General features: G+C 45.9%; 1 protein-coding gene across 1 annotated transcript; it reads right to left on the reverse strand.

The window, feature by feature from the left end:
- Positions 1–2,232: 2,232 nt before the first annotated feature.
- Positions 2,233–14,193, reverse strand: LOC115271322 (zinc finger protein 620-like). The gene is made up of 3 exons (XM_029913024.1): positions 14,114–14,193; positions 6,444–6,532; positions 2,233–2,990 (listed from the first exon to the last, which is right to left on the reverse strand). The coding sequence occupies exons 1-3, from the start codon at positions 14,169–14,171 to the stop codon at positions 2,835–2,837; spliced, it is 303 nt and encodes a 100-aa protein (XP_029768884.1). The 5' UTR covers positions 14,172–14,193; the 3' UTR covers positions 2,233–2,834.
- Between the last annotated feature and the right edge of the window lie 267 nt (positions 14,194–14,460).

Consider the following 14,460-nt stretch of genomic DNA (forward strand, 5'->3'; position numbering starts at 1 on the left):
GGGAGGATCTTAAACCGGCATAACAAAGCAGTGTGGTAGTACTGCTTTCAGAACAGTTATTCCGGATTAAAGTGGACAAACGTAATCCAAAATATATTTCAGGTGTCGACAAGTTCTTAGCTAGCCTTAATCAGGGCAATTATTCAGTTCTCCTCCTAATGCATAATAAGGGGTGAGCTTTCTGTGCAGCTTTTCCCACACTCAGGGTTTTTACAAGGCATTTCTCTCTTGTGGATTCTCTGATGAGAATTAAGATGTGAACGGCTGCTGAAGGTCTTCCCACAGCTGGGGCACTTATAGGGTCTCTCTCCTGTGTGGATTCTCTGGTGTATAATAAGGGCTGATTTTACACGACACCTTTGCCTACAGTAAGGACATTTATATGGTTTTTCTCCCGTATGGGTTCTCTGATGCGTTATCAGGTGTGAAGAGCAAGTGAAGCCTTTTCCACAGACAGGGCATCGATAGGGTCTCTCTCCCGTGTGGATTCTCTGATGTACAATAAGGGCTGAGCTGTCACTGGATCTTTTTCCACAGTCGGGGCAGCTAAAGGGCTTCTCTCCCGTATGGAGTCTCTGATGTCTAATAAGGTCTGAGCTCTGATTGAAGCTTCTCCCGCAGTCGGGGCATTTATAGGGTTTTTCTCCTGTGTGGATTCTCTGGTGTTTAATAAAGGTGGAGTTTGCAGTGAAGCTTTTCCCACATTCCTGGCATTTATAGGGTCGCTCTCCAGTGTGGATTCTTAGATGTGTAACAAGGTTTGGGCTCTGGTTGAAGCTCTTCCCACACTGGGGGCATTTATAGGGCTTTTCTCCTGTGTGGATTCTTTGATGTATAAGAAGGTGTGAATGACTACTGAAGCTTTTCCCACACTCACTGCATGTGCTTGGTCTCTCTCCCATGTGGATCCTCTGGACTCTGGTTTTCTTGAGGTGCTTCAGACCTCTCCCACAATTAGTGGATTTATCCACTTTCTTCACCGGCTGGTTTCCCAGTGGCCTTTCTGTGCTACACTGACTCTCACAGGTTTTTCCTTGCCCAACACTCCAACAGATGTTTCCTTTGGATCTTTCTAATAGTGTCCCATGCTGTTCCACTTGCTCAGGACCTCCCAGCTGAGGATTCACCTCTTCATGCTCATTCTTGATCCCATCAGCTGTTGGGATAAAGAGAAAATCCAGAGATGAATCATTCTCTGTGCTGAGAAGTAAGGAAAACTCAGAATGGAGAAATGCAAAGGTGGGGGTGGGAATAAACCAAATTAATTGTTGAGCAAATGAAAAAATTCAGGAGTTGAATTCCCCCAAATCCTTTCCCAGAGTTGAGAGAAAGGAGGGAACCAATTGAGCCACCACATCCCACCTGAACATGCAGAGGAAAGGGTGGTCAGCAGGGAGGAAGTTAATGTCAGGTGTGAGTCAGGGTGCGTGGGAAGTCATGAATAACATATTTTGTGGATATGACACCTACTGGAGACAATCCAGAATTAGAAGCATACATGAGGACTTTGTGAGAATCCCAGCTGTTCCTTCACTCAGCAATGTTAACTGACACCTTTACCTGCATGGCTATATCTCAGGATTCCCCTTTCCTCTGAGCCCTGGAGATCCGTGAACCACGGCTCTTCTCCCCGTTCCAGCTGGGAGATCACTTCAGGTTTGGGACTCGGAAATCCTGCTCAAGGGGAAAGTAAACAGGTGAGAAGTCCTATGGCTTGTGTTATACTGGAGGTCAGATTATACAATTACAGTATCCCTTCCTGTCTTATCCTCTACGATTCTATGAGATCAAGGTGAATAACGTGTGTGGAGAATGGTTGCACATAAAAAGTTTAATAATTTTGACCCAGTCACTGTTTGTGCTGGTGGAACACGCATGGGAACATGGTCACAGAGATTCTTTGGGAGTCACATGTATGTGTGTGGGGGTGAGAGGGGTGTTGCACCTTTAGGACTTCCAGACACTGGGGAATTGGATCGCTAAGACATAGCCTTTGCTTGCTTCTAAATCTCCAGAGACCTCTCTCTGGATAGAGCCAGCGCCAAGAAGGGAGGGGAAACAGAGAGTTTGTATGCACATGGGGGTGTGACTACGTGTAACCCACACACCTTCTGGGTGTGGTGTTCTGTCCCCTCTAATGGCACCGTGACCACTTAGAGAGATTAATGAGTTTGTTATAGCCTTAGCTAAGAGCCATATGGCTATTAGCTCATGCAGTAGAGGCTCATGCATTTAGCTTCAGAGGTCCCAGGTTCAATCCCGCCCGCTGACAACTGGGATCTGTCGGTGTTACATACGGACAGGCAAATTCCACCTTTCTGACCTTTGAAAGCTCTGGGGTTGGAGGAATTAGCATCTCCAATATGTATCTTGCTCCCCTAACCCTGGAGAGGAGGTGCGGAGGAAGCCAGTCTCTCTCATTGAATTCTGGGCACCTGGAGAACGTGCCATCCCCTCAGCACCGACAAAGGGAAAACAGACCAGTACCAGCCATGTGAGAGAGATTCAGCCAGCAGTGGAGAGTTGCAAAACAGGCTGAGGCTTGGTTGTTTCTGGTAAATTTAAAAGGGCCAGCCTCAGGAAAGCATGCTGGGAAAAAATAAAAGTTTCTCACACAAGGGTGTAACCCTGTACTGGGGCAAGTTAGCAGGAAGCAGACAGTCACCAAAGAAGTTGCCCTAGTAAGAGTTCCTCCGTGCTGTGCCTGGCACCGCTATCACATAGGCAGGCTGGGTGGGGGTGTAGCCTGATCCCCTTTAAATCTAAGGGACCAGGAAAGAACCTTGACCAGAAGCCAACCAGGGACTTCAGAGACAGCCCCCATCCTCCAGCTTCTACTTCCCGAGGGGACAGGGATCCTTACCCAGCGAGGTCACATTCTCATAATTCTCCTGCATGACATCCCTGTACAGGGCTCTCTGACCCGGGTCCAGCAGAGCCCACTCCTCCTCGGTGAAATACACAGCCACCTCTTCGAAGGTCACCGGCTCCTGAAAATGACAATTGTACCCCATTCGGTAACTGCTGCCCCAGCCCCAATCCCACTATTGACGGGGAAGGATGGCCAAAAAAAGTAAAAGCTCTGGGAGGAGCACAGTAAAACAATCCCATCGCATGCAGAGCAACCCGGAAGTTTCCGGGTGTGAGGAGAAAGAGAGTCCTTGTCACTCCTAGCACAGGGGGAGAGGGTCATTCGCCTTTATCACACACCTACTGATAAAGATGAAGACCCACAGCAGGGTCCAGGGATAGAGCCCTAGTAGGAACCCAAACACCTCCCCCATTCCCAGCAGCTGGATGTGAGGAGACAGGGGGAGGATTAGGAACAAAGGATGCAGGCCATACTTACAGGATGGGGGACTCTGCCCCGGGAAACAGTGACTCTGAAAAAGATTTCGGGGTCATGATGGATAATCAGCTGAACACAAGCTCCATGTGCAATGCTGTGGCCAAAAGAGCTAATGTGATCCTTGGATGCATAAACAGGGGGATCTCGAGTAGGATCAGAGAGGTTATCTTACCTCTGTATTTGGCACTAGTGCACCACTACTAGAAGCCTGTGTCCAGTTCTGATGTCTGATGTCCACAATTCAAGGAAGCTGATAAACTGGAGGGGGTTCAGAGAAGAACCATAAGAATGATTGAAGGATTAGAAAACCTGCCTTATAGTGAAAGACCCAAGGAGCTCAATCTATTTATCTTGACAAAGAGAAGGTTAAAAGGTGACTTGATTACAGTCTATACATACCTACATGGGGAACAGAAATGTGATAATCGGCTCTTCATTCTGGTAGACAAAGGTATAACATGATCCAATGGCTGGAAGTTGGAACTAAACAAATTTAGACTGGAAATATGGCATACATTTTTAACAGTCAGAGTAAATAACCATTGGAATTATTTACGGAGGATCATGGTGGATGCTCCATCACCGGCAATTTTAAAATCAAGTTTGGATGTTTTTTCTAAAAGATCGTCTCTAGGAATTATTTTGGGGAAATTTGGCCTGAGTTATACAGGAGGTCAGAGTGGATGATCACAATAGTCTCTTCTGACCCTGGAATCTATGAATTCTGACTAACAGGGGGAAATTGGTTGCAAATCTGAAGTTTTGAAGGCAATTTGTGGGAAAGTGATCATGAAATGGTAGATTTCATGATTCTAAGGACAATGGACTTCAAACGAGCCGACTTTTACAATCTCAGAGAACAGGTAGGTAAGGTCCCCTGGGAAAAAATATGAAGGAAAAAAGAGTTCAGGAGAGCTGGCAGTCTCGCAAAGAGACAATATCTAAGGTACAACAGCAAACTTATTCCTATGTGAAGGAAAGATAGGAAGAACAGTAAGAGGCCAATATAGTTCCACTAGGAACTCTTTAATGACCTGAAAATCAAAAAGGAATCTGACAAAAAGTGGAACCATGGACAAATGGCTAAGGATGAGTACAAAAGAATAGCACAACCATGAAGGGACAACAATCAGAAAGACTAAGGCACAAAATGAATGACACTAAGCAAGGGGCATGAAAAACAATAAGAAAAAGTTCTATAAATACATCAGGAGCAAGAGAAAAATAAAGGAAAGTGTAGGTCCTCTGCTTAGCTGGGAAGGAGCGCTAATAACAGATGACACCAAGAAGGCTGATGCATTTAAGGCATATTTTGTTTCAGTCTTCACTGAAAAGGTTAATTGTGACCAGATACTAACACAATTAATATTAACAACAAGGGGGAAGGAATGTTAGCCAAAATAGGGGAAGAACAGGTTAAAAAATATTTAGATAAATTAGATGTGTTTAAGTTGGTAAGGCCTGATAAAATTAATTGTAGTATACTTAAGGAACTAGCTGAAGCAATTCCTGAACCATTAGTGATCATCTTCAAGCACTCATGGAGGACAGATGAGGTCCCAGAGGACTGGAGAAAGGTAAACATTGTATCTATCTTTAAAAAGGGGGGAAAGCTGGGCCTGGAAAATTATTGACCAGTCATCCTAACTTCAATGCCTGGAAAGATACTGGAACAAATAATTAAACAATTATTTTGTAAGCACCAAGAAGATAATAGGGTTATAAGCCAACATGGATTCTTCAAGAACAAATTATGCCAAACCAACCTAAATTTCTTCTTTGACAGGGATATTGGCCTAGCAGATATGGGGAAAGCTGTAAACATGATATATCTAGAGTTTAATAAGGCTTTTGACACAGTCCCACATGACATTGTCATAAGCAGATTAGGGAAATGTGGTCTAGTTGAAATTACTATAAGGTGAGTGCAAAATTGGTGAAAGACCATACTCAAAGAGTAGTTCTCAATGGCTCACTGTCAAACTGGGGGGGAGGGGGATGACACATGTATCTACTGCGGTTCCATAGAGGTCCATCCTTATTCAGTGTTTTCATTAATGACTAGGATAATAGAGTAGATAGTATGCTTATAAAATCTGCAGATGACACCAAGATGGGAGGAGTTGTTATCACTTTGGAGGACAGGATTAGAATTCAAAACGACCTTGACAAATTAGACTGAAATCAACAAGATGAAATTCAATAAAGACAAGTGCAAAGTACTACTCTCAGGAAGGAAAAATCAAATGCACAGCTACAAAATGGGGAATAACTGGGCATGCATTGTACTGCTGAAAAGGATGTGCGGGTTACAGAGGATCATAAACTGAATATGAATCAGCAATGTGATGCAGTTGCAAAAATGACTAATATCATTCTGGGGTCTATTAACAGGAGTGTTCTGTGTAAGACAGGCGAGGTAACTGTCCCACTCTACTTGGTACTGATGAGCCCTCAGGTGGAGTGCTATGTCCAGTTTTGGGTGCTGCGCTTTCGGAAAAATGGGGACAAACTGGAGAGAGTCCAGAGGAAAGCAACAAAAATGATGAAAGCTTTAGAAAACCGGATCTCTACAGAAAGGTTAATAAAACTGGGTATGTTTAGTCCGGAGAAAAGAAGACTAAAGGGGGACCTGATAACAGTCTTCAGATATGTGAAGGACTGTTTATAAAGAGGATGGAGATCAATTGTTCTCCATGGCCACTGAAGGTAGGACAAGAAGTAATGGGCTAATCTGCAGCAAGGGAGATTTAGGTCAGATATTAGGAAAAACATTCTAATAATAAGGGTAGATAAGCTCTGGAAAAGGCTTCCAAGGGAGGTTGGGGAATCCACATCATTGGAGGTTTTGAAGAACAGGTTGGACAAACACCTGCCAGGGATAGTCTAGGTTGACTCGGTCCTGCCTCAGTGCAGGAGGCTGGACTAAATGACTTGTCACAGTCCCTTCCAGCCCAACATTTCTGTGATTCTATGATCTCTCCTGGGGCGGCAGGTGTGCATGCCCCTTTCACATTCCTCACCCTTGTGTATTTACTGCCTTGGTCTCCTTCCCAGCACATACCCGCTCTGCTGTGCACTGGAAAACCCCTACCTGAGCCGCTGCTACTGCAGTCATTTCCCTTTCCCGTCCCCCAAGAGGATGGGACGATCCGGAGTGAAACACGGACATTATTCTGCAACCTGTCAGGGCGAGAAGGGAGGTTTCAGAAGGGGCTCTAGTCCATTTCACTCCCCTAGTCTCCACAGGGTCTTTCTCTGCAGACAGACACTCTAGACTGTGATTCAGGAAAAACCCTGGGTCACTTTACTACTGCACACACCTGGACCCTCTCACCAGGACTAAACCCACCAAGATATTTTTAAATCAACCCCCCTCCCTCCCCAGGAATAGAGTCTCTGAAGCAAATGCTAGAAAAGAGCAGAATCAAAGAGGGATCCCCCCGACATTGTCCTTGAGGGGATTTTATATCAATATTCAATAATTTGAGAGAAAAGTGCAAAATCTGAGATTTTATATAAATATTTGGTAAATAAACAGCAAGTGCTTATTCCCAATTGACACGGGCAGCAGGGAGCCCTGGCCCCCACCGCTTTACTAGAGGCTGAGGGGAGAAGGATGGAGACGGAAGGTTCTGTGATGGTTGGAGGGGGCAGCAGTGGGGCAGGGGCAGGTGACTGACTGGCAGCTCAAAGTTGGGGGGAGGTGAGTTGGGCTGGCAGGAGCTGTGAGAAGGAAAACTGGGGCTGGACAATCTCAGTTGAGGGCACTTTCCCCACCCACTTGCCCTGTTTGGCCCTCCAATCTGGGTTACTGACTCAGGGCAAGTTTCCCTCAAAAATGAAGAGAAGGTGCTGAAGTTAAAAAAGCCTGGGAAAAGTACCCAATCTGAGAAGATGTTTAAATCAGTGTTCCATAAATGGAGAAAAAGAACAGCAAAATTTGAACAGATTTTATGTCAACATTCAATCATTAGAGAGAAAATGGCAAAATTTGACGAGATTTGATATTCACGTTTAACAGTTAAAGAGCAATGAGAGGTGTTAGAACGATATTCAATAATTAGATGAGAGAGTGGGGAAGTTTGAGAGATTTTATATCACTATTTGATAATAGGTGATGGGTCAAAATCAGAGTGTTATTTTATATCAATATTCAAAAATTGGAGAGAAAGGTGCAAAATCTGAAGAGATTTAATATTAATATCAGGTAACTAGAGAGACAAAGCAAAATCAGAGGGATGTTAAATCATTAATAGCAACCTATAAAATGGGGCATAATTTTAGAGGATAATATGTTAATATTTGATCACTTGGGAGAAAATTGGCTAAAATCTAAATATTCAATAATATGAGAAAAAAAGCAGCAGCAATCTCCAATTGTGTGAGAGAAAAGGAGAAAAATCGGAGGGGATTTTATATGAATATTCAATAAAGAGAATGGCCACCACGTTCCCACAGTCAAACACATCCCAGTGCTCTCCCAAATTCCAACCACTTGACACACTGACACCCCTCATCCCACCTGGGGAATGACTCAGGGCAACAGTTTTCCTTCAAATTAAAATCAGGGGAATTTGCTGCATTTCAAAAAGCAAAGACATCCCCCCAAATCTGAGTGAGGGGGTTATATCAGGATTTGAGAATTAGAGGAGAAATAGCAAAATTGGAGGGGACTTGACATTAATCTTCATAATGAGAGAGGAAAAAAAGGCAAAACCTGGGGGAATTCATGTGATTTTTTTTTTTTTTTTTTGGTAATCAGAGAAAGAAAAAGGGGAAAACTGAATAGCTTTTTTCTACCAATATTCAACAATTATCTGGATAATGGCAAAATCTAAAGGCAATTTTATATCAATATTTGATAATTAGAGATTAAAAAGCACAAAATGAGGAGCGTTTGTGTCCATACTGAATAATTAAGAGAGGGGAAGAGGGAAATCTGTGGAGATTTCTCACCCATATTTGATAGTGAGAGAGATAGGGACAAAATCTGAGGGGATTTTATATGAGTAGTCAATAAGTAATTAGAAAGTGCTGGTTCTCCTCACTTCCTGCACCCTTCTGCCATTCACATGGACAGCCAGGAGTCCTGGATGATGATGCTTTCACAGGAGAAGCAGGCAAAAGGGGTGGGAGAATCAGGGCCGGCTCTAGGATTTTTGCCGCCCAAGGCAAAAACAATTTTGGCTGCCCCCACCCCGTTTTTTAATTACCCCCACCCCCGGCCCCGCCTCAACTCCGCGCCTTCCCCAAATCCCCAGCCCTGCCTCCTCCCCCCAGGCTCTCAAGTCTGGGAGGGAGGGGGAGCAGCGGCGCGCGAAACGGCCGCTCGGGATCTCCCCTTCCCTCCCAGGTTGGAGAGCCTGGGAGGGAGGGGGAGACTCCGAGTGGCCGCGGCGCGGGCGCCGCTTCTCCCCCTTCCTCCCAGGCTCTCAAGCTTGGGAGGGAGGGCGAGTAGCGGCACGCGAGCGGCAGCGGAGGTGAGCTAGGGCGGCCAGGGCACATTTTTAGGGGCAGCATTCTGGCGCCGGCCATGCCGCCCCTAAAGATGTGCCGCCCCAAGCACCAGCTTGTTTAGCTGGTGCCTAGAGCCGGCACTGGGGAGAATGGAGCTGGAAGGTCCCAGGCAATTTGGAGCGGGGAAGTTAACCAGAAGGTGGCATTGCAGTGGGAGGTGGCGGTAGCAGGGTAGGGGCAGTTGGTGTGTTAATAATATTCAATAAGTTTGTGAAAATGGAGAAAAATCTGTAGAGGATTTTTATATCCACGCAGTAGAACTTAGATTCTATCAACCCCCGTCTTAAGAATGTCCAGTTACATGAAATCATTTTTCTGATAGAAAATAAATTTATATAATGAAAGTGATATTAATGAAGAACATGTTGACATCTCTGCCCATTCTGATGCCTTGGAAATTGCCTTGCAGTGGTTTGAAAGACAAGAACAAAGCAATGTAATATTAAGACATTCACTTCTATGAACTCCTCAATAAAAATTACTTCATGAAATAGGAGTTCTATTGTATTTAATAATTAGTTGGAAGTTTAACCCCAGTCAGCCGGGGTCCAGCCAACTGCCCCGTAAGCAGCTGGGTGGTGCCACTCCCCCACGTTCTACAGCGCCCTCATCCCCACAGGGTCCCAGCACTGTCTATCCAGGCCCCAGCCTCACGACTTGCATTTGTTAGGACTGATTCTCTCTTTCTCCCCAATGAGAAGCGTGTGAGTGGGGGGAGGAGGTTAAATTTAATGTTTTATTTATTTATTTGGGCCCGGATCCACCCAAGTCTCACTTTTAGGTACCATTGCAATCCACGAAACCTCTGCTCTGCTGCTGCCACACCCTGTAGGTGCCTAAACTCACTCTCAACCTAAGATTTTGCAGTAAAAAGTCCCCTAGGCACCTACCATATGTTTCTGTCTCTGAGCGTGCGCACTGCTGCCTCACTCTAGGTGTCTAGACCCTTATCTCCCACCCTGAGTGATCCATGAATTGGGGGAAAAGAGACTTTTGGCTGCCTAAGTCATAAGCAGGTCCTGTATGCAGAGGTCGCCTATATCTACACGAAAGATCTTGGTAGGGACAAGGGAGGACACTCTCACTTATAATATTTAGCCTGCTGGTGAGCGTACTCATCTGGGATGTGGGAGACCAGCAGTTCAAGCCTCCTATCTGCCTGATGAGAAGGACGTTGAACAAGGGTCTTCTATGTCTCAGGAGAGTGTGCTAACTTCTGATTCTCACTCTCTTTCTCTGGGCCAATTAATATTAATTATTTAATTAAAGTGGAACAACTTCATTAGGAGAGATGGAGGGAGGGCCCACATCAGAATGTCCCCTAGCCCAGTCATTACAGCACTCTCCGTAGGGGTAGCAGACTCGAACCTGGGACTCCCAAGTACCCTAACCAGCAGGCTAAAGATTATTAGGGTACGTCTACACTACCCGCGGATCGGCGGGTAGTGATAGATCTATCGGGGATCGATTTATCGTGTCTAGTGTAGACGCGATAAATCGATCTCTGATCGCTCTGCCGTCGACTCCTGTACTCCACCGCGGCGAGAGGAGGAAGCGGAGTCGACAAGGGAGCAGCGGCAGTTGACCCCGCACCGTGTGGACACAAGGTAAATTGACCTAAGATACGTCGACTTCAGCTATGTTATTCTCGTAGCTGAAGTTGCGTATCTTAGGTCGATCCCCCCAGTGTAGACCAGGCCTAAGAGAGGCACAATCCTCCTCTCCTGGCTGTTCTGGGAGGTGTTTGTTTGCCTCTGCGCACACTAACAGATCTGGTCTCTGCAAACGGAGAAGCCCTGATTTCTCCCTAGTTTGTGGATCACAAGCAGGTTGGCGCCTCCAGGTGCTGAACTCCAAGTGAGGTGTGGTGTTTAGGACACATCCCTCTCATCAGCTTCTCCCATGGGCTAACTTAGGCGGCTCCAGTCTGGCTTTTGTGGAGCCTATTCTAAGCACCTATCGCTCCCCTTTCATTGGACAGGGAGCCTAGGGGACTAACGCAGGCTTTGTGGATCACAGTGTTGTTACCTAAGCCCTTTTGTGGATCCAGGCCTCGGATGCCAGCCGCAGTTTGTGGGCTGGTTACTGAAAGCAGGTCTAAGAAGCCAACTGGCACTGGGAATGCAGATGGGGGATGTTTGTGGTGGTTTTGAGCTCCTGTGGGCGTTTGTCCCATGGCCGGAGAAAGCGGTCTCCTGCACAGAAGAGCTTTCCCTCTGCCACAGACAGACTCCTTTTGCCTGAGGAGCCGAGCTGGTCATTATCCCAGAGCGTCAGGCAATCTTTAGGATTCCTGGTTCTAGACTGAGTGCCTTGAAGATAAAGGGCAGACTATGAATAGGGGGAAGCTCCTGGCTTTTATGTTCATTAAATATGGGCAAGACAGCAAATATGTTAATTTTAATGTACATAAATGGGAAAACAGTTTCCTGTTGAAACAAGGGTAAGTGACTATAGCTAAAAAGGGTAGAACCTCCTCTCCCATCTGAGATTTTATATTGAGAATTGAAAATTATTAGTGAGAAAATAGAGCAAAATCTGAGAAGGATAATTGGCCAAGCAAAGCCAGGCCCACACTCAACATGATGGTATTTCTCTGTTTGGATGTACTAATAGCTTTTGAACACGGCAGCCGATCAATTCCAAAATGTCAGGAAATATTCTCGCCATCAGTGGATAGGAAGATCAGAAAATAGGAAGGGGGAAAGAGGAGACACATAATTGGAGCCCATGACATCTGGTTAGCACACACATCACCTTTAACCAGGACTGTAATTGTCTATAGATCTGGTTGATGGCAGCCATTGACGCCTTCCACTAAAGCAACAGTCCCAACTCAGCTCTGCCCTTTGCCCAAATAGAGTTTAAAATGTTGCAGGGAGTCCTTGAAATAGAGGGGGACAGGGGAGGGGAATTGAGGTATGCAGGGAGCTCTAGATATGTGCAATCAGTTCCTACTACAGAAGCAAGATAGCTTGTGTCCCCTTTTTTAAACTGAATTAATTTTTTTAGCACCCATCATTGCAGTATCTTGGGGCTGTATTTTCAGAGGTGCTGCGCAGCACCCACCACTCCAGCTGAAGTCAATGTGAGCTGTGGAGGCTCAGCACCTCTGAAAAATCAGGCCCCACGTGACTTGATTGAAAATGGAAGTGATTTTTATTGGGACAGTTTTGCATTAGTTTATTTCTGTAACATTTAGCCCCAACCACTTTGAGGAAAAAATCTGTTTGTCCGAAAGCTCCCACTACACTTGGGAATCATCCAACAGCCCCCACCAACAACAGGAGAGACAAGACTTAACCGCCATTATATGTCTCTGGAGGAAAATAAACAAACAGAATTATTGTTTTCATTTTTAAATAAAGACGCCCCCTCCTCACCTGCAACTGACCATTTATCTACCAGAGGGTTACGCACTTTGGTGCTTCTTTAGACCAAGTTCATTGCACACCAGCGTTTCCTTGCTCTTATCCATTCTCCCCCACAAGTGCCCTGCGGTCTACACTCCCATCCCCTTCAATTTCAAAGACTCCCTAGAACCCCAATGCCAGGGGTTCTGTGTGTCACAGAGAGGAGAATGGGGACATGCCAGGGACTCCTTGTGTCCCCAGTTTCACTCTTTTGGTTTTCCAGATTTCACCCAAATCAATAGGGTTCTGTCCTTTGAGTCCTAGAACATTCTCTGAAATCCTGGAATCGATCAGATGCGGCATTCAAAAGTTAACGTGTTACAGACAGACTAGAAAATGATATCGAGCTGAATGCAGGCCCTCACAAGCTCAGCCAAAAATCCTGGGAAAGAATCAGGTGTAATTTGCCATAAAAAAAAAATTCTTGAATGTTATAAACTTACTAATGCTCCAATCCTCCACAGAGTCTTTTAGGCTTAAGACTCTTTTGTAATACTAAGAAAAGATGAAGAAAATCCCATCCAGGTCTTTTTTTAATGTACACAAGGAAGCAAAGAGAAAACCAGTTTTTTTTTGTTTTGTTTTATAAAGTCATTCTTAAAAACCCTGGGTGCATCTTCTCACCAGCTCATCTAAGTTGCAATTGAGCAGCTATAAGGATTAGGCTGAAGGCAGCAGGATCTGGCTAAAGATCTCTTTCCCACAACGTTCTAATCACACCTTTTTGCCACTAGTTTATTATAGTAATGAACAACATGCTGATGGGTACATAATATGCTAACACTGGGGACTGAAATGTAGCCCTTTGGAAATGAACTTTGGCAGCCCTTTTCTCCCTGGCAAAGCATCCTTATTTGTAGAGCTGTGGTGAAGTCCTGGGAGTGTCAAACAGAGATTTATTATTGGAAATTACAGGCTTGTTTTGAAACACAATATATTCCCTGAAGAGTTGGCTATTTAGAATCCCCTCACTCTGCCTTTGGCCATCGGAAAGGAATAGCCAGTTTCCTCCGATTAGCAAAACCATTAAGGGCCTGATCCTTCCAAGAAAACCATATGCATCATTTTAGAAAATGTCACATGATTTGCAGGAAGGAACCCTCAGTCCAAGCCAGGTTACACATGATGTGTTGGATGGAGAAAACATATCCCGCTCAGCACTTTAACACTGGGGAGGTTTACTGGCTTCTGTGGAATCGGAATGAACCCCATGGTTATTTCTCAGGGGCTTGATAATGTGGAGAGATTTTTAAAACTATGAATAATCCCTCTCCTCTCTTCTCTGTGCCACCCACTCTTCTCTCCCTGTTACTTCCCTAAATGTGCAAAGATGGTCAAAATCTGACACATTTCTTGTTGTCCACCCCCCATTCCCTCCCTCCTTTTTTCTATTCATCCCTGTCTGATTTTTCACCCCTTTCCTTCCTGACATCTCTGCTTGCCAGACAGAGACACAAAAGAGAACCCCCCAGCGGAGCCCATTCATGACCCCAATGCAGCCCCTCTGAACCACTGTGCTCCCCTTTCCTCCTCTGAATCCCCTGGTTTTGCTCCTGGAGCAGACCCCAGGCAGAGGAGCGCAGTGACTTCATTGTTAAGGCAGGTGAGATCCCGCCTGGGCTGCATTAACAAACAGGACTGGGGGGAGGGGGGGCCGGCAGCACCCCGTCTTGAAGTGGTGTCCATCACATGCAGAGTTTACAGTTTGGTTCAATAGTTCTCAGCACCCCCACTGCACAAATCGTCCCAGCATCCCTGGCAGGGTTGTCTTGTGCAGAGAGTCATTTTCCTGCCCAGTCCCCTCCACTTCCCCCAGTTCTCTCCCAGTCACCTGGCATCTCCCCTGCAGGGGCTGGTGTCGGCAGGCGCAGCAAGAGCAGCAGAAACATCTTGCAACAAGCTGCAGGGCCTTTGATTGCTGCTGCTGCTCTGTCGTCTTCCTGTGCCCTTAGATACCAACCCGGGCTGCAGCACGTCCCAGGCAGGGACTGGAGTTATCTTTTCCAGAGCTGGGAAGAACCCAGGCATGCTGACCTCCCCCCTCCCCCCGCCACACACACGGCCCTCCCCTCCTTCCCCCACTCCCCAGCCCTACTCTCCCTCCCCAGTGGGTCTGTCCCCCTCCCCTCCCTGTCTGGGATCAGGGGCTCTTGTCTGGGGAGGGTTTTCCTAGCCAGA

This window comes from Terrapene carolina, unplaced genomic scaffold (genome assembly GCF_002925995.2).
Source record: "Terrapene carolina triunguis isolate 2854851 unplaced genomic scaffold, T_m_triunguis-2.0 Scaffold421, whole genome shotgun sequence".
Lineage (NCBI taxonomy): Eukaryota > Metazoa > Chordata > Testudines > Emydidae > Terrapene > Terrapene triunguis.